At 57.6% G+C, this 19,468-nt stretch overlaps 2 protein-coding genes across 7 annotated transcripts in view; one reads left to right on the forward strand and one right to left on the reverse strand.

Annotated features, from left to right (window-relative positions):
* The window catches only part of Rara (retinoic acid receptor alpha), a 46,573-nt gene extending 37,953 nt beyond the window's left edge, over positions 1-8,620 (forward strand). For all 6 annotated transcript variants that reach the window (XM_016006986.3, XM_076543335.1, XM_006971815.4 and 3 more), the window contains 7 exons: positions 72-220; positions 1,740-1,881; positions 3,875-4,035; positions 4,205-4,381; positions 5,516-5,720; positions 6,364-6,522; positions 7,086-8,620. In XM_016006986.3, the coding sequence (XP_015862472.1) occupies positions 72-220; positions 1,740-1,881; positions 3,875-4,035; positions 4,205-4,381; positions 5,516-5,720; positions 6,364-6,522; positions 7,086-7,303 (1,211 nt within the window). In that variant the 3' untranslated portion in view covers positions 7,304-8,620. The remainder of the gene's footprint in view (positions 1-71; positions 221-1,739; positions 1,882-3,874; positions 4,036-4,204; positions 4,382-5,515; positions 5,721-6,363; positions 6,523-7,085) is intronic.
* A 4,772-nt stretch (positions 8,621-13,392) lies between these two features.
* Positions 13,393-17,270, reverse strand: Gjd3 (gap junction protein delta 3). The gene is made up of 2 exons (XM_042282769.2): positions 17,067-17,270; positions 13,393-16,399 (listed from the first exon to the last, which is right to left on the reverse strand). The coding sequence occupies exon 2, from the start codon at positions 16,393-16,395 to the stop codon at positions 15,562-15,564; it is 834 nt and encodes a 277-aa protein (XP_042138703.1). The 5' UTR covers positions 16,396-16,399; positions 17,067-17,270; the 3' UTR covers positions 13,393-15,561.
* Positions 17,271-19,468: the final 2,198 nt, after the last annotated feature.

Here is a 19,468-nt window from a genome sequence, read left to right on the forward strand (position 1 = left end):
CCTACGGACAGGGTGGGCAGGGGTGCTGAGGTTAGCGACCTGGGTCTCTAACTCTCCTTCTTCTCTTCCAGCCATCGAGACCCAGAGCAGCAGTTCCGAAGAGATAGTACCCAGCCCCCCCTCGCCACCCCCCCTGCCCCGCATCTACAAGCCTTGCTTCGTCTGTCAGGACAAGTCCTCGGGCTACCATTATGGGGTCAGCGCCTGTGAGGGCTGCAAGGTGAGTGGAGGGCGGCGTGGGGGACAGTCTTGGGGAGATACATAGGACACCCCCACGGTTGTGTCCTCGGTGTGCAGTTGGCAGGGGTGTTAACCAAAGCCGCCCACTTTTGCTTCGTCAGCAACTGTGGGGGAGGGAGCCGTCGACAGCGAGACCTTCTCCGTAAATGAGCAGCCTCCTCATGCCATTGCTCTCCTTGTCTCTATCCTCGGGCTGGCAGGGTGTACACTGGCCCTGACACCGTTGCCCAGGTTGCCATGGTGAGCTGGCTGCTTCCTGGCTCTTGGCTGGGGACCCAGGAGGTCTGCCCCCAGCGGCCGTGCCTGAAGCCTTCTATGGCCTCCTTGCACGAGACAGCTAGTAGCAGACACCCCTGCCTTGGCTCCCTCCAGGTGCCCAGGCTGTGGGCTCCCTAGTGGCCGCTGGGTTTCCTGCTTTCTTAGTCACGCTGGTCTCTAGGCACGCGTGTGGCTGAACCTTCCTGGCTGCTCTGGTCCGGACGTCTTCCCTACCTAATAGCAGGGCCTCTGCTTCAGTTTCTTCCTTCAGAGATAAAGGCCTAGAATCTGTACTACATCCTCAGTACTGGGGGCTCGTGGCCCTGGAATCTCAGCCTGGAATAGCCATCCCCAGGTGTGAGATCAAGGTCAAGGGTAGTGTACGACTCCATGTGTGTGCTGGTCACGTCTGCTTTGTCCTGTTGCTGCCTAGTCACTCTGTTTCTATGCTGACTTAACTTGTACTGAAGAACCCTGGACAGCCTGGCTTTTCTGTGACAGTGTGCATGTCTAGCTGGTGAATGTCTTGTTGTCTTGCTCACAGGTGTTAGTGACTTGAGTGTGCATAGTCCTTTCTCAGCCTCATGAGTGTGCATGACTGTGCACACGGCCCCTTCTCAGCCTCCCGAGTGTGCATGACTGTGCACACGGCCCCTTCTCAGCCTCACAACTGTGCATGAATGTGCACACGGCCCTTTCTCAGCCTCCCGAGTGTGCATGGCTGTGTACACGGGCCCTTCTCAGCTTCCTCCAGCTGTCTTCTTTTGGTCTTTCGAGACAGGCTCTCTCTCTATTATGCAGCCCTGGCTGTCCTGGAACTCTCTATGTAAACCAGGGTGCACTCGAACTCACAGAGATCCACTTGCCTCTGCCTCCCAAGTGCTAGGATTAAAGGTGTGCGCCACCACACCTAGCTTCCGCCTGCTGTTTTTCTTGATGTTTCCTGAGTCCCAGGCACCTCTTCTCCCGTCTCCAGACTTGTATGTCCGATCCCAGACTCAGCCCCGAGACCTTTTCTTTGAAAGAGATGAGTCGGGGTACAGAGATGGAGGTTAGGGAAGACTCTGGACCAGCCTGCGGGATAGAGACCAGCCTGGGTTCTCTCAAAGAGTTTCCTTTCAGGAGAGTCGGCTCCGCTTCCTCTGCCTTCTTAGGAAGGCCATGGCCAAAGCTTGGGGGTAGCAGCTGGGCCGCTCCCACTGTGGGTGTGGATACCCTGACTCCCTTCCCTCCATACCCAGGGCTTCTTCCGACGCAGCATCCAGAAGAACATGGTGTATACGTGTCACCGAGACAAGAACTGTATCATCAACAAGGTGACCCGGAACCGGTGCCAGTACTGCCGGCTGCAGAAATGCTTCGAAGTGGGCATGTCCAAGGAGTGTGAGTGTCCTGGGGCCAGCGGCCAGGCCCCGCCCAGTGCGGGGCCTGCAGTGCTTCTGAGGGCCGGGGGTGGGGATGCTTGGGCGCCTGTGTGCACATGTGGGAACATGTGTGCTGTAGTCGGCAGGCTTCTAGTTGAGGAGGGTGCTTTGTAGATAACTACACGAACCTGTCTGTGAGTCGGGCGGGCTCTGTCTCTGTATTTCAGCACAGAATGCACAGAGCCATCCCATCAGCAAGTCTGGTTGTGTGCCTGCATGCTTGTGCATGGGTGCCTACCCCCAGGATACCTTTCTCCTGGGCTCTGCTTGACTTTGGGGTGTGGCTCGGTAGCATACCCCAGTCCCTTGTGTATCTTAGGGGAGGGGCCTGAACTTCAGAGGGTGTGAAGTTGGTATGTATGTGATGGGGGGCGGGGGGCTGCCCTAGGACCCCTGAAGCCATTGTCTGGATAAGCCTGGAACTCGGAGCTGGAAGAGAATTGGGCTTCTCAGATCCGGGAGGAACAGGGGTTTCCAGTTTCGGCCCAGCTGAGGCCCTGATGAAGGGAGGGACAGAGGGAGGGCTGGGCAGGGAGAGACCCTCTTGTGTTGAATCATGGGTGTTGCCGTGGTGACCAGTGATTGATGATGTCAGAGATAAATGACGCTGACAGACGCCTCCTTGTCTGCGTGGCCGTTGCCATGGAGCCTGAGCCTTGGGGGATGAGGTGGGGGAGGGGGGCGGCAGGACCCCCTCCAGCCCTTTGTGGGGAGGGGTGCAGGGGAAGATGGCTCTGACTAATACAGCAGGAGCCCCAGCCAGGAGTAGAGGGCTGGATATCCTGTTCCCTCCTGTCACCAAAGACAGTGCTGGTCCCGCTCTCAGGAAGTGGTGGCTGTCCCCAGCGGAGTCGGTGACAACTCGGGACATGCAGGACAGACCTTTCGCTAAAAGGCTGTCACTTCCTTCTCCCCTTGGTCCACCTTCTTTTCACTGCAGAAGGACAGGACGCGGGTGGGGACCCCCTCTCCTTCCCACCAACACCCCCCCCCTTTCTCTCCCTCCTTCCCCTCTCCCTGGCTGCTCTGTGCCCCGGAGCCTGAGCAGCTGCCATTTCAATAGAATTAAAGCTTCCGAATGATAAACGTCTTGTCACAGCTGCAATTTTCTCTTCCCAAATTATCCCCCCACTCTGCCTCTCCCTCTCCCTTCTCTCCCCTGCACTTTATTGAATTTGCAGAATCGACATGAGTGATCTCCAAATTATGCCAGGCCCCCCCCCCAACCCCCCACCCCCTCCCCGGACCCCCACCCCCACCCTTCCTTCCTTCCGCGTCAGCAGCCGCCACCGAGGCCCTGTGAGTGATTGTGTGTCTGGGATAATCGGCTGGTAACGACCCCATTGCTTCTTTAAAGCCGAGTGGTGTGTGCGCGGCTCAGCGCCCCCCGGTGATTTGTCAGGGCCCCAGCTAATGGGCCAAGAGATGCTTCCGCCAGGGCCCCCCATTCTGTGGTTGGGGAACCCTATTCCCTGCCTGCCCAGGGAGCGGCTGCTTTGAGCCAGTCTCAGGGATCCCCCCCGGGAGATTGCTGCCAGGAGGAGCTGGGACACTAAGGATTCCTGGCAGGCCCGGAGTACGCACGCACGCACGGACTCGGTGTGCATGTCTGCCAGTCCGGGCACATGTTCTTAGAGTGTGGCCTGGAGTAGATGCATGCGTGACAGGGCGCTCCACGCTGGCCGAGGGCATCGTGTGCACGTGCAGCTGCAGCTGCAGCCATGGGCCTGGACTCGGGTTTAAGATGAGTCTGGTGGACGTGGGGGGCTAGTGTGGCACACTGCTGTGTGTGCTGTGTGCGTGCGTGTGTGTGTGTGTGTGTGTGTGTGTGTGTGTGTGTGCGTGTGCACACATATACCTCTGTCTGTCTGTGGTGGTTGGTGGACAGCATGGGCTGGGCCTGGCCCCGATCTACAGCAGTGCCTCTCTAACCCACCCATGCCCCCCCACAGCGGTGCGGAATGATCGGAACAAAAAGAAGAAAGAGGTGCCCAAGCCCGAGTGCTCAGAGAGCTGCCCGCTGTCGCCGGAGGTCGGGGAGCTCATCGAGAAGGTGCGCAAGGCGCACCAGGAAACCTTCCCGGCCCTCTGCCAGCTGGGCAAGTACACTACGGTACGCTGGCCAGTGGGGGTGCTGCCCGCCCCGGGCCCCCTTGGCCACCCCTTCCTTTCTCCTAGCAGCTGTCTGGAAGCAAAGGCTGGGTGGAGGGCAGGCAGGGGACGGGCTGAAGCGTGGGAGGGGGGGCCCTGGCTGGGGCCCTTACTCTCCTGGCCTCTCCCAGAACAACAGCTCAGAACAACGCGTCTCTCTGGACATTGACCTCTGGGACAAGTTCAGTGAACTCTCCACCAAGTGCATCATTAAGACGGTGGAGTTTGCCAAACAGCTTCCCGGCTTCACCACCCTCACCATCGCCGACCAGATCACCCTCCTCAAGGCTGCCTGCCTGGATATCCTGGTGAGAGTCTGCCCCAGCCCTCTGGCCACGCTCCTGTCCTCGTAGGGTGTATTCTCAGCCCAACAGCCGCTCTCCTGAGCCTTTCCCAGAATCCAGATGCCTGCTGCCCAGAGGGGCCACACTGTGCCTCTCGGGTGTACTCCCGTTCACCTGGTCACCCAGGCGCCCGCTCATCAGCTCACACCCTACCTGTCCATTTCGTGCATAGGAAGATTTACCTAGGCCCCTCTGAGCTGGGTGTCAGGAGCCCAGAGGTGGACACACGGCCACCCTCTATCGCCCAGTGGAGGAGGCCAAGGAGGATTAAGTGGATGTCGCATCCTGATAGTTCTGGCTAGAAGTAGGGTGAGAGCTGGCCTGTCCCCTCCCTGTGAAGAGCAGTGTTCACTCCTGGGACCCTGAGAGGCAGGCTCCACCTCTAATATTGGCATCAATGTGAAGGCCGCAGTTCCTGGGAGCGGGAAGCCGAAAGGCCTGCGCCCGAGACGGGACACATGGTGTTGGAAGTGCTGTAGCACTTGGCGGCCTGAGTTGTGAGTGGAATACCAGGAACAGAGAGAGAACTGCCCGAGCCAAGGCTAGGAGGAGGCTTTCCTCTAATCCTTGACCAGGGGTCAGACTCATCCGGGGTGAAGAACCGAGGAGTATCATGTGCCTGTCCCCAGGGCACAGATGTGGGAGGCACCGTCGGGAGCAAACTGTTCGGGCTGAATGGGACAGTCCTGGGGACAGATCTGCCTTGTTTCTGGCTGGCTGGAAACTCCTTTCCCTCCTGATTTCTCTGCGAGGAGGCGGCATGGCCTAGATCCGCTACCCGGTGCGATGCTTCGCGTGCATCTGTTTAAATTTAATTACAATCAGACTCGGTCCGGTCGCTTAGTCGCACTAGCCACATCTCAAGTGCTCAGGAGCCACATGGGGCTGGTGGCTAGTGCGATGCATGGTGCAGACAGAGCCTTTCCATCACTGGAGAGAATTCTGTCAGCCAGCCAGCCATGCTCTGGCTGCTTGCCAGGGAGGCCTCTGGGGATGCTGGAGCTGGTGTGCCAGGGGCCGGGGCAGGAGGTTTGTGTGTGTGTGTGTGTGGGGGGGGGTGCGCTCCAGTCTCCGAACCCGTACATCCTCTGCACCCAGATTCTGCGAATCTGCACGCGGTACACGCCTGAACAAGACACAATGACCTTCTCAGACGGACTGACCCTGAACCGGACGCAGATGCACAACGCTGGCTTTGGCCCCCTCACCGACTTGGTTTTTGCCTTCGCCAACCAGCTGCTGCCCCTGGAGATGGACGATGCAGAGACTGGATTGCTCAGTGCCATCTGCCTCATCTGTGGAGGTGGGTGAGGTGCCGGGGCTCTCGGGAGGTGTGCTGAGGCCGGGAGGGGCAGGTCCGGTCGCTGGGCGCACAAGGCAAGGGTCCCAGGGCTTGTTTTCTCCCAGGCAACACACACTCTTCTCTAGGGTCAAGCATGAGACCCAGTTAATATTGGTTGTTATTTTATTGTTCTGCTCTGGCCATGTCACACTGCTGCAGTCATCATAGTGATCATGGCTGGGGGGTGGCGAGCTGCTGGGAATTCCCTGCTTTGCACAAGGAGAGGAGAGCTGCCCGTGTTAGGGGGTGGGGTTCCCATCTCCACCAACACAGCTGCTGTGGAGAGCTTTGAGCAGCCCACACCCGGCTGCTTTTTAGTTTAAAGGCTCTGTGCTGTCTGCCAGCCCAGAGACCCTCTCTGGCCTACCTTGTGGCTGTGTGTGTGTGTGTGTGTGTGTGTGTGTGTGTGTGTGTGTGTGTGTGTGTGTGTGTGTGTGTGTGTGTGCGCGCGCGCACACGCAGCCTTCTGCCCTCCGTGGCCTGGGCGGACCCGCCCCCAAGTGGCCGTATCTGGGAATGCAGTTGTATACCTGGTTGGTGGAGTCGGCTAGGTGTGGGGGAAGGGGGCGGGGGGCCTCCTGCTCAGGGGCGGTTTTGTGATCAGATCGGCAGGACCTGGAGCAGCCAGACAAGGTGGACATGCTGCAGGAGCCGCTGCTGGAGGCGCTGAAGGTCTACGTCCGGAAACGGAGGCCCAGCCGTCCCCACATGTTCCCCAAGATGCTGATGAAGATCACGGATCTTCGGAGCATCAGCGCCAAGGGTGAGTCTCCTTGGCGCGGAGGAGGGAGACCCACTCGGGACTGGCTTGGGACCTGCTACCCACAGCCACGCTGGCACCTCATGTCTTGGTGTCTGTCTCCGGGTGTCCTCATCTGAACCTGGCTCGTGCCCGTCTGTGTCTAGGCTGTGGCTCTTGCTGCTGACGCTTTTCCCTGGTAGTTCAGGGCGTGCCACTCTCACAGGTCCTGTGGGTGTAGTCTGTGAGCAGCACTCCCCCCCCCCCCCCCCCCCGCCAGCTCTGCCAGCCTTGAACCTCAGTTTCCTGTGAGGAAGGGGACAGTGATGGCGTTCGGCAGCGTCCGCTGTATAATCCATGACTTGAGGCGCAGGGGGACCACCCAGGGCCCAACCCAGACAAGCAGAAGCCTGGGTCTGTAATGTTTCGCCCAGTCGCCCCGCTCCGGGCTCAAGAGAGCTGGCTTGGGTCAAGTGCCAGCCCTGAGCGCAGTGCGTGGTAGAGATGCCCTGTGGATGGCGCTGGTCCCCTCGCCCTGTGGCCCTCCCGGCTGGGTGAGTCTCTGACCTCCACCTCCTTCCTCGCAGGAGCCGAGCGAGTGATCACGCTGAAGATGGAGATCCCTGGCTCCATGCCACCACTTATCCAGGAAATGCTGGAGAACTCTGAGGGCTTGGACACTCTAAGCGGACAGTCGGGGGGCGGAACTCGAGATGGGGGAGGCCTGGCCCCCCCTCCGGGTAGCTGTAGCCCCAGCCTCAGCCCCAGCTCCCACAGAAGCAGCCCCGCCACCCAGTCTCCATGACCTCCACATGGACAGCCCTCACCCCTGCCCTGGCTTTCTCTGCCTTCCTACTGGCCACGTGACCCATCAGCCCTGGTCCCCCGCCGCCTGCGCCGCGTCCTCCCAGACAGAACTGGGAACTTTGTGCGGGGACAGGAGGGTGGAGGCAGTTCTCTGTGGACAGAGGCCTGGACCCAAGATGGACTGCCCTCTTCCGGCGGCAGCCGGGGCTGGCATCGGGGGCCAGGTGTTGAGCCATGTGAGGACCTGGGCCTGAGCCCCTAAGCACCTGCCTCGCCCGCCACGTCTTCATCACCAGCAAACGCCGCCGGGACCTGGCTCCCTGTCCTCCAAACTCAAGCCATCGCTCCCCGGTTGGGGAACCTGCCCCTGCTTCCGATGGTGACAGGGGGGGGTGTCCAGGGTGGGGGAGACCCCCTGTACATATCCTGCGTACCAACCCAGATATTAATTCTCGCTGGTTTTGTTTTTATTTTAATTTTTTTGTTTTGATTTTTTTTTAATAAGAATTTTCATTTTAAGCACATTTATACTGAAGGAATTTGTGCTGTGTATTGGGGGAGCTGGATCTAGAGCTGAAGGGGTGGGTCTGGGGGATGGGCAGGGCTCTGAAGGGCTCCCCTTCTCCCTTGTCCTGGTGGATGCTCCCCACCCCCCAGCCTTTCCACCTCAGTTTTCTCTAATACTGTGAAATACTAACTTTCCAAGGCCGCCTTCTCCTCTGTGCGGGGAGCAGCTCCTTCCTTCCTCTGCCCAGCCACTGGGTGTGGGCATCTTGGGCAGCTACCCCTGGGAGGAGGGGAGCCTGGCTTTTGGCTCCTGCCTCTGCCCACCAAGAAGCAGGGGAAGGGGAAGGAGAGGGCCCTTTGGATGAGTAGGGTGTTACTCATCACTGCCCACCAGAGCTCACTTCATCTAAGTCCCAGCCCCACTGTGAAGGGGCTGGCTAAGGGGTCCAGGTTACCCCTGCCCCCAGCCTCATAGCCACCAGCACCCCATGGGGCCCTCCAACACACACACACACACACACACACACACACACACACACACACACACACACACACTTGGCCTGAGTTCCTTCATTTCCCTGGCCTACTCACAACCCCTCTTGCCCCTCACCTGTGCCCCCCTCCTTGCCCCGCAGGACGGGACTCCAGGGGGTCCCCTCCCTCCCCCTACACCCCTGGGCCGGGGGAACAGGCTTTACCTTGCCCTCCTGCCTGGGTGGGGTCTCACCCCGGAACCCACCGGTGTACCTGTTACTGCTGGGTTTCCACTGAGATCTACTGGAGAAAGAATAAAGTTCTATTTATTCTACGATGCCTCTGCCTCTCTGCCTCCACCCTCTCCTCTCCCTGTCTGGGCAGGGGACTCGAGATGGGGGCTTTCCACAGGCTCTGGGCCCCAAGGGCTAAGCACAAATTTCAAGTGCCAAGGGCTTGGCCAGTGCCTTAAGTTGCCCTGTGACAGGGTCCAGGTCTCCAGAGACCCTGAGATCTGAGATAGGCCCGATCTGGCAGTGCCCTCAAACTGGGGCCGGGGAGAGTCTCGTCCGCAGCAGAGGACTCTGACCGGGAAGGGGAGCAGGAGGAGAAATGGCCCGTTCCACGGTCTGAGAAAGGAAGCCAGCCCCTGGCCTCAGAGCCCCTAGACACTGAAGTTACCCAGCGACAGATGACGAATTCGATGTTCACACAATCTTGGAGCTGAGCTCCAGGTGCCCTAACAGCAGGAGAGTGAGGAGCCAGTGTGAGCTAGAAAGGACTGTCCTGCCCCCTTCTGAGGCTCTGATTGGCGGCCGCGGAGCTTGGGGTGTGAGCTTTCCGTTCCTTACGGCTGTACATCCCAGCCGAGAGGCCGCTGTCCTTGCCCAGGGTCACCCAGTGGCAGTGCAGGAGAGGGGGGTCAGCACTCAGGGTTTCTCCTTAACCCAGGGTTCTTGACTGGGTTCCTGAGGCTCCAGAAGCATCACACACCCCAAGGTGATGGTGCTTGGGGGTGGGTTCCCACCCACTCCCTCCCCAGCCTTAGCAAGGAGAGCCAAAGGGCGCTTTCCCTGGAGGCCCTAGCCATTTCTAGGGCAGCCGCTAGGTGGCAGCAGCCGCTCACTTATCTCACTGTCTCAGAGCGGCGGCGCCTTGGACCACACCTCTTCCCTAGTAATTTTCTAACATGGTTACTTAGTTGAATAAATGTAACATACTTGGACATACGCTTCCAAGAACCAATATATGCACCTGGGAGGCAGGAGAATTACCCCCAAGTTCAAGGTCAGCCTGGCCTACAAACAGCAAGTTCCAGGCTAGCCTGGGCTATAGAGTAAAACTTTGCCCTAAAAACCAAAAACTAGATTATTGTCACATGGCAGTGTAGACCAGGAACAAAGAGAGGGCAAGTTCCGTACATTAATAAATACCTTAAGAGAAGAAACCCAGGAAGGGGGCTGCATTAACATGCCAGAGTCCTTGTCCAGCATATATTATATTGGTCCTGGAATCTGTCCGTCCCCAACACAAAACAACCAAAACCCAGGAAAATTAGAGTGTGGGTAGATCTAAAAACTGACATATCAATGTCCAAGAAATAAAACGGAGAACATTGTTTCACACACAAAATAGGTAAACCGACAGTGTTATACAATTTTATTTTTATTTTATTTACGTGTCGGTGTGTCTTTGTGTATGCAGATACCTCCAGAAGTTAGAAGATGGCGGGTCCCCTGGAGACGGGGTTAGGTGCAGATGTGACCCTCCTGCCCTGGGTGCTGGGAACAGAGCTTGAGTCCTCTGGAAGGGCAATGCATGCTGAACTGTCCGGCCATCTCCCCAGCCGCTCAAAGTGGTTTTCCACGGTGTAAATGTCCAACAGGACATTCCAAACGTCGTGTGGCTGAGATGGTTGGTGAGGAGGCCAAGCCAGGAAAGGAGCTTGCCACCCTGCCGGCAACCTGAGTGTGAGCCCCAGGACCCACATGACGGAAGGAGAGAACTGACTTCCACAGGTTGTCCTCCGGCCTCCACATTCATATTGTGGACACTCTTATTTATCCTGTAACAAAATATTTTTAAAGCTTGTCTGACAATTTTGTGTCTATTTGAAGTCTTCAACTTCTTTCTACCTTGATTTTTCGTTTGAGAATTTCGTACTTGCCGCTGAGCGGTGGTGGCACACACCTTTGCCTTTGATCCCGGCACTCTAGAGGCTGAGGCAGAGGCAGGCGGATCTCCGAGTTTGAGGCCAGCCTGGTCTACAGAGTGAGTTCTAGAACAGCCAGGGCTACACAGAGAAACAACTGTCTCACGAAACAAAAAGAGAATTTCATACTTGCATATAATGAATTTTGATAAAATCCACCCCATTCCCACCCCTTTTAGCTCCTTCCCTTACCTCCCCCCCCCACTCCCCCTCCAACTTCATGTGTTTTTTTTTAAAAACCCACTGAGTTTACTTAGAACTGCCTGAGTGAGCATGGGTGTAGGGCCACCGGCTGGAGCACCCCTGAAGAAAACTCACCCCCTCTCCAAGGAGCTAGGCACTCCGCAAGCACTCCAGAAAACTGAACCCCTCAGCTGGGGGGAGGGACTTGGTGAGCCCCCCTCCCCAACCCATGCTGGCATTTTCTCTGGATTGACTTGAGTCTACCTTATCTTTTCAGCTGGGTCTCTCTCTCTCACTGAGCCTGAAACTCACAAATGTGGCTAGACAGGCTGGCCACAGGAATCCCCCTGCCTCTGTATCCCAGCATGGGGATTGCAGGCGTGTACCAGTGGGGCCCAGCATGCTTAAGTGGATGCTGAGGATCTGAATGCGGATTCTTCTGCCCACATGCCAAACGTTTTACCACAGACTACACTGTCTCTGCAACACTTGTGACTTAAAAAAAAAAAAAAAAAAAAAAAAAAAAAAAACCTGGGAGATGATATCTTGAGGTTCCTAGTCCCTTTCCACAAAATGCTACCAGGATGTCATCACCATGACAATCTGGAAGAGACCCCTATATTGATGAGGAACTTCTGACAGAGTATCTTCCCTGAGGAGAATTGCTCCTCATGGGCTGTCTTTACTGATCCACAGTTCATCTCTGTGAAACAGTTTCTCAAGCTGTGGCACCAATGACATTTTTCTTTCTTTCTTTCTTTCTTTCTTTCTTTCTTTCTTTCTTTCTTTCTTTCTTTCTTTCTTTCTTTCTTTCTTTCTTTCTTTCTTTCTTTCCTTCCTTCCTTCCTTCCTTCCTTCCTTCCTTCCTTCTTTCTTTCTTTCTTTCTTTCTTTCTTTCTTTTTTTTTTTTGACAGGTTTCTCGACGTAGCCCTGACTGGTTTAGACTCTCCTCACAGAGCTCCACCTGCTGTGTCTCCCAAGTTCTGGGACTAAAGGTGTGCATCACCACATCTGGCCTTTTAAATTTGTTGTTGTTGTTGTTTGAGACAGGTTTCTCTGTGAAACAGTCCTGGCTGTCCTGGAACTCACTCTGTGGTTCAGGCTGGCTTCAAACTCACAGAGATCCTCCTGCCTCTGCCACTGAGTGCTGGGATTAAAGACACGTGTCACCACCTCCTGGCCTTAATTTTTTTTTAAGACATTGTCTCTCCATGTAACCTAGGTCTAGTAGTGACATTTGGGGTGAATTTTTTTTTTTCTGTGAGAGTTTGTCCTGAGCACTCACAATGGTTAACAGCTATGTTCTATGTTGGTTTTGCTGTGTAGCCCAGCCAAGCCTGGAATTTGAGATTCTCCCGCATTAGCCTCTCAAATTGAGATTACAGTTTTGTGTCTCTAGTCCTAGCTTGCTCCACCACACCCACCCCTCTGTTTTTGGACAGGGTCTCAGGTGTCCCAGGACAGCCTTAAACTCACTATATAACCGAGGCTGACCTTGCACTTATGATCTCCCCCCGCCCTCCACTCCCCCCAAGTGCTAGGATCACAGCCATTCACCGCCATGCCTGGGGATCAAGCCCACGGTTTCTTGCACCCTCCGCAAGCAAGCACTCCAGCAAACCGAACGCCCTCAGCAGCCTCTCCTCTCTTGGGATGCTCCTCATGCCTCCTTGAAGACTGTGGCAATGTCCTCCGGGGCGGGGGGGGGGGGCAGGTGCACCCCTAGCTGAGAAGCTCTGTGCGGTGCCATGGCCAATCTTCCGTAAGGAGGGACTCGGAGGGTGCTATGAACCCCAGTTGGAGGCGTTTCCCCAATGAGTCTCGGAATCTTCATGGGTGAGCGCTCCCCCACCCCCGCAGGAACTAGGTGGGGTGCGGGGGTGATTAGGTGGCTAGTCGCAATCAGAATTTAGCAGCAGCTCATGTCTGGTTGTGAGAGTGAGTACGGAGAAGGTGAGGCTGCAGAGGCCGGGACAGGGGTAGCAGGGGCAGGATTCCACCCCGAAGGGGGATTTAAGCTGGCGAGACAGGTCTTTAGAGGGAGCTAGCAGGGCCTGAACAGAGGCTGTGGGGGAGCGAGCTCTAGGCACAGCTGACCCTGGGCGGGCGCCTTCTGCAGGACACACGGGAGATGGTGGGTGACACAGGTGACTGAGGACTGAAGATGGGCGGGACGGCAGCTGGTAGAGGTGGCCCCACTGGGTGGTAGAGCCAGCTGTGGAGCAGAACAACCAAGGAAGGCAGAACTGGTTCTAGGTCGTTGGTTACCCGCACCACACAACCATTGCTCGCTCAACTCCGGCCACATTAGTCTCCTTGGTGGCTCTGGCACATCTCCACCTCAGGGCTCTGGCACTGGCCACCTCAAGGCTTGTCTCGGAAACAGCTTCGTGACTGAGCCCTGAAGGGTCACCTCCTCAGGGGCATCACCCTCCCCTTATCTTTTTTTTTGATGTCTTTCCCACCAGAGTTGCTGCAGCCCCGACAGCCCAACATCTGGATCAGTGCTGCAGCCCAACATCTGCATCTGTGCTGCGTGTGGCCGCCACTAAGCCATGGGTGCTGAATGGGCTGGTTTGAGCGTGTGAAGTTCACACAGGATCTGTGTGAGAGGAAGAATGGGACACCTCTCTGTGATGCTTCTGAACACTGACGACGCGTGGAAACGGAGCGGTTTGGGGTAAAAGAAACGACTACCGACATCAGGTCTCAGCTGCTTCCTTTCCCTTTTTTTAATGGCTAAAGGAAAATGTGAATTACACTGTAAATTGGACGCAGTGGCACAGGCCTTTCATCCCAGCAGAGGCAGGCAGATCTTCGTGAGTTCCAGGACAGCCTGGCCTATGAAGAGAGAATCTGTCTTGAGAACCAAAACCAAACAAAAAAAATTACATTGTGCTTCATGTACAATTGTACTGAACGATGCTGACCTTGAACCAGCATTGAGTGACTTATCTTTGGAAAACGGCTGGACACCCACATGCTTGTGTGGAGGGGTCCAGGCTGTAGCCAGGCATGTCCACCGGGAGCGTAGACATGAGCGTGGTGATGGTGTGGGCCTTGAGAACCCTCTCTTTTCTCCCCCCAAATATCTACTATATGCCATGCCCAGGAGACAGTGCAACCATCCAGCAGAAGGGTGGGGTATGGGGTGCCTGACTCCAGCTTAGGGCACGGAAAGCCCCTGCTGGGGGGCGCTTGTTTTCTTCCAGTGAGACCAAAGGCAAAGGCAGGCAGCGGGGGTCAGGGCTTCAGAGAGCGAGGACTGTACCCGAGGGCATGTCTAAAACTGGCATCAGAAGTGGGCATGGTGTTTGTTTGGGGCAGAAACTTCAGCCTGGCGTGACAGATGGCGGTGGTGGAGGCCTAGCCAAGGCAGAGCAGGAAGCCTGGGGGAAGGGCTGGTTGCACCCCAAGGACAGGGACCTCTCAAGGGCTAAGTAAGGCTTGGTAGAAAGCCCTCAGGAGGGGGATGGGTACATGGACAGAGGGAAGGCAACTTGGGGTGTGGTGGCTGAAGGCAGGGCCTGGGCAACAGATCTGACAGAGCCTGAGGTGCTGGGTCAGGATCGATCCCTTGGTCCTGGTGAATTAAGAGTGGCCACCCAGGCGATGAAGGAGGAAGGCGGGTGAGGTAAGGACAGAGAGGGATGAAGTATGGGCTGGAGAGACGGCTCAGCAGTTTAGAGCACTGGCTGCTCTTCCAGAGGACCCGGGTTCAAGTCCCAGCCCCCACATGGCAGCTCACAGCTGTCTGGAACTCCAGTTCCAGGGGATCCAGCACCCGCACACCAGTGCACATAAAATAAAATTAAATAGAATATTTAAGAAAAAAGGAGGGGGGTGAAGTAGCCATGTGGCAACTCTTTCAAAGTCTGTGCTAGAAGAATGGCTAGTTGTAAGGGGACCTAGGGACCTATCTGTCTCTGGGGCAGCTTTCCCTAAGGATGGAAAGGCCTCAGCCATGTTTGTTTACAGACTATGGTGGCCGCGGGTGGGAAGAGTGAAGATGGAAGCCGAAAGACCACCACTGCCTGTCTTTATCTTCCCACTCTGCTCCCACCCCGTTCCTGTGGGGGAACACTGATGCCCTCACAGGCGGCAGGGTTAGGTCAGTAGGGAGGAAGCCATTATGGCTACCACTAGCATTGGGTTCTGGTAGTGAACGACAGTGTTAGCAGGTGCACACACAGAATGTGTGTGTACAGGTGTGTACACAGAGCTTACGCAGGAGGCATGCATCCATGCACGCGCACAGAGCCCCCCAGGACATCCGTGGGCATGTCTGTGCACACATGCACGAACACAGGTCTGTACCTCCTGTTACTTGGAAGGCGTACGCTTGTGTGCACAGGCATGTGTGGACCCCTCCGAGGGGGGGTACACATGCAGCACACACACAGCCCACAGGGGTTTAATGTGCACAAGCAACCAACCCATCTCAGTGTATCCAGGTGTGCATGTATGTGTGCACAGAGAAGTGAGCTTCTCTGAACAAGCAGGGGACCTGGGAATGCTGCCATCCCTGCTGATTTCACCCCCCGATACAACAATCAGGTCACCCACTGCCCTTGGCCCATTCGCTTCCTCTCAAGGCTCCTGGCATCCTCCCTTTCCGGCTGGGAACACAGCACAGAGGAGCCCCCCTGATGCAAAGCACCCCCAGCTCGCTGCGGCAACCAGCACTAGGAAGTGCGACGCCACCCCGACCCGAACCCCGGCGGTCCCTCATCTTCTGCTGTGGGGGGTGTGGGGGGTGTGGTCCCCTCTGCTCATCTTCAGCTCAGGCAGGGTCCTACGCAGTCTCGCGGAAGCCACTTCTCGCTTCTGCCTCCACCGACCCCCCTCGGTGCTGAAGGTTCGGCCCGGGGCCTCGCCGCTAGATGGCCAGGTCCTGACGCACGGTGGCCAGCGACGCCTTGCTGTGACCGCTGCCGCCCTCGCCCTCGCTGTCGCCGGCCGGCGCGCGGTGAGCGTAAGCGGGCGGCCCGAAGGGGTCGGGGTCGGCTCGCTGCGAGGGCGGAGCGGGCGGCGGCGGGGGCGGGAGCAGCTTGGCGCGCTGGCGACCCTTCCAGAGCAGGTGGCCCAGCTCGGCCACGCTGAGCAGCGCCGAGAGCAGCCCGACGGCGAAGTAGAAGACCACGAAGACCGTCTTCTCGGTGGGCCGGCTCACGAAGCAGTCGACGGTGTGCGGGCAAGGCGGGCCGGCGCACGCGTAGTGCGGGGCCACGCGGAAGCCGTAGAGCAGCGCCTGGCCCCCCAGGAAGGCCAGCTCGGCGAGCAGGCGCAGAGCCACGCTCAGCAGGTAGCAGCGGCGCGCGCGGCGGGCGCGCAGGGAGCACGGGGCGCACGGGGCCTCGGGGCGCCCGCGCGTGCACGGCGGGGCCGGCTGCGCACCGCCCGCCTCCTTGCTGGCCTGGTGCATGGAGTAGATGACGAACAGCACCGGCGGCGCCGACAACAGCAAGATGTGGAAGAGCCAGAAGCGGTAGTGGGACACCGGGAAGGCGCGGTCGTAGCAGGTCTGGCGGCAGCCCGGCTGCAGCGTGTTACACACGAACTCCTCCTGCTCGTCCTCGAACACGGCACCTCCCACCGTGGCCAGCACCAGGATGCGGAAGATCAGCATGATCACCAGCCAGAGGCGACCCACGAGCGGCGACTGCAGCTGCACGGCGTCCAGCAGGGAGCCTAGGAACGCCCACTCTCCCATGACGCTGGGGACAAGGGAGAGGGGTAGTCAGAGGCCGGGATGGACTGGACCCCTGTCCCTCCACGCCCGCCGCAATCTCTAACCTTGGCGGGCACCAGGGGTCAGAGATTTTGTGGGGTTCAGTGAGTTAATGTCCGAGTGTGAGGGTAGTAGGTGAGTCCATCCTCGGCTAAGGGATCCCTCCATCTGGGCGTAGAGAGGTGTTGAGGTGCTCCCTCCCCACCCCCGCCCGGGCCTGCTTGGCTAGACCCTCTGATCTCTCAGACTCTAGGCTCTTCTGCAGGGCCAGCCCCTGCCTGGCGCCAGGATGATTTCTAGGAGCGAGAGCGGCTGCTGGAGTCCGGAATTCTTCGTTCCATTTGAGACTCCTGGGAGCAAGGGGAGGGCCAGGCCGGGCGGGCCCCCACCGTCCCCTTCCTCCCCCTCCTCACCGTGAGAACTCCTTCCAGCACTGGAGGCTGACACAGAAGCCTGTTCTCAGGAATCTCCCCGCGCCCGATCCTCCCTTTCCTCTCCTACCTCCGGCCCAGGGGAATGGGAACGGCCCCCCCCCCTCGCACCTCCTCCTGACAGCGGTTGTCAAGCATCTCCTGTAAACCTCCGCTGACACACGGAACACACCACGTCCCTGTAGACCCTTGGTGGCCTCTAGATCCTCCGACCCCACTTACCCTGGGGCCTCTGCTTAGAGCTGAGCGGAGGACCTTGGGAGACAGCTGGGACCTGTTCCTCTTGGTCCCTCTTTCATTTTCCTTTTCGGATTTGGCTGGGATGGATGACAGGACAGGATGGCTGAGAGGGGCTAGCTCTCCCCCTTCTCTTAAAGGGACAGGGTGACCCTGCTGTCTGGCTCCACCCTGGGAACAGACCCAGGGCCACACCCCTTGCTGGGTTCTTCCAACCCTCCCTTTCAGCCTTCACACCCCCCCCCCCCATGCCCATCCCATAGTCATCTCCATCTGGTGATGGACTGAGGTTAACTAGAACCACACCTTTATTGAGGGAGCCAGGGGAACCAGGGAACCCTTCCCCTGACAGACTCCCCAAACTGAGGACTAGGTCCACACAACTGACTGACCCCCTTTTGAAGGAGCCAGAGGCAGATATCTGAGTTTTGGGAGGCAGCAAACATTGATGGCTTTTGGCTCTGGCTCTACCACACTCCACCTTGGAGGAGCCATTTGGCTTGTTTTGGGTCAGGACCTCTGGGTTGGTCACCTGAGCCAGCTAAGCTCCAAGGTCCATCCTTTTTCTTTTGCTCTGAGACAGAATCTCACTGTGTAGTTCAAGCTGGCCTGGAGCCTGCTACTATATAGGCCAGGCTGCCCTGGAAGAGTTGATCCTCCTGCCTCAGCCTCCTAAGTGCCAGGACATTAGGTATGTATCACCACACCCAGCTGCCCATCTTAATGCTCAGGTCTCCACTATGTTACAGAAACCCAAAGCCTTGAGCCTGGAAGAACTCCATGTGGCCAGCAGGAAGGTGTGGAGTGTGGCTGGCTCCCATGGTTAAGCAAAGGCTCTGGTCTCTCCAGAAATTTCTAGATTGCCTGTGAGGAGCATGGCGCTTCCTAAGGTCAGCAGCAGTCAGAGCTTCCACCAAGGGCTCTCCATTGAGTGTCTCCCAACATCTGGGAGCGGGGATATGCTGCCATTGTAATTAGGAAGATCCATGACAGGGGACCTGATTGGGCAGGAGGAGGTGGTAGTCCAGGTTGAGATGCTTTCTTTGTCCCTCTGGTCTAGCACAGTCTTCAGCACTCAGGTGGGGACACCGTTCACAGCTGGGGAAACAGAGACTTAGTGAGTCACAGATGTGTAGTCAGTGAATGGCAGACCCTGGCCTCACACTCATGCTCATAGCACGCCAGGGAACTGTCCTCTCTAGCCGGGCTGGACTTCCCCAGGGTCTTGTTGGGGGGCCGAGGGGCCAGCCCTGGAGGACGGCTATGCTTGTTCCTGCGAAGGGGAAGGTCGCTGAGTCCTCATGTCCTGTGTGCCATTTCTCCCCGAGTCAGTCACAAAGACCTGCGTGGGTTTCTCTCTGTTGACAGGGGGTCCCTAATGGAAAATGTCCTCTCTCCCATTGGCTCAGTCAGGGGTCTCTCCCAGCCTGGAAAAACTTTTGGTTAACTCCAGCTTGGGTGTGCCCTTGGACATTTCCATCCTCCTGTAGGGTCCCTTAGAAATAGGCCTGGGGGGTGGGGGTGCTACCCTGGATAAAATCCAAGCAAATAGCACGTGCTGGAGCCCCACATTCTGAAAACAGGATGTGAGGTGGGGCACTGTTGACCTCTGCCACCGGCTTCTGGTGGAGCCGCCGGTTGCCCTGTCCTCGGCCGTGGAGGCCCAGGGTCAGGTCTCATCTCTCCCGGCTGTCCGTGATGGTCCCAGCCCAGCCCTGCCGGTCCTGCTTCGTCAGCCTGGAAAAAGCCCACCAGACCCCACCCCACCCCACCCCACCCCACCCTGTGTGCCTGCAGGGGGTGGGACAGGAGGTGGAGGGCCCCTGGTCACCCTGCCCTGTCCCCCGCCAGTTCCTGATGCCAGAGGAGACTCTACAGTAATCTGCAGGACCCAGTCCCCTGCCCAGATAGCGCTGGGCAGCTTGGGAGGTGTTGCTGACAATCCCCAGAACTGGCGGCTCTGGCCCTTCCCGGCCCTGCTTGAAGAAGGGCTGGGCTGAGAGGGTCCTCCCCGTGTGTCTGTGTCCCAGACACCTCCATCTGGCTATCGGGCTGTGGAGCCACAGTCCTGTATCAGTCACTCATGGGCATACGCAGGGGCATGTCCGTGTTCGTATCCAGGAAGTTCATAACGGTGCTGTCCCTGATACATGGCAGCACTTTGAAAGTGAAACACGCCACAAACGGCTGTATAAAATCATCGTTCCTGGCCATGACGACGAGGCCGTCTTAGTGCTATTACTGTATTTGAACTTAATTCCTGCTTCCTCTCCCTCCCTGCCTTCCTCCTCGGCCCCCTAGCCGTTATATTGTCCGTCCAGCTAAGCATTGTAAGCGATACAAGCGGTGGGAGTTGGGGTGCCACCTTCCATGTCACCCCCAGCACC

This window comes from Peromyscus maniculatus, chromosome 8, assembly GCF_049852395.1.
Source record: "Peromyscus maniculatus bairdii isolate BWxNUB_F1_BW_parent chromosome 8, HU_Pman_BW_mat_3.1, whole genome shotgun sequence".
NCBI lineage: Eukaryota > Metazoa > Chordata > Mammalia > Rodentia > Cricetidae > Peromyscus > Peromyscus maniculatus.

What these genes read in the sequence shown, in the direction of transcription:
- Gjd3 (XM_042282769.2), bottom strand. Translation starts at nt 16,395, where the DNA reads ATGGGAGAGTGGGCGTTCCTAGGCTCCCTGCTGGACGCCGTGCAGCTG.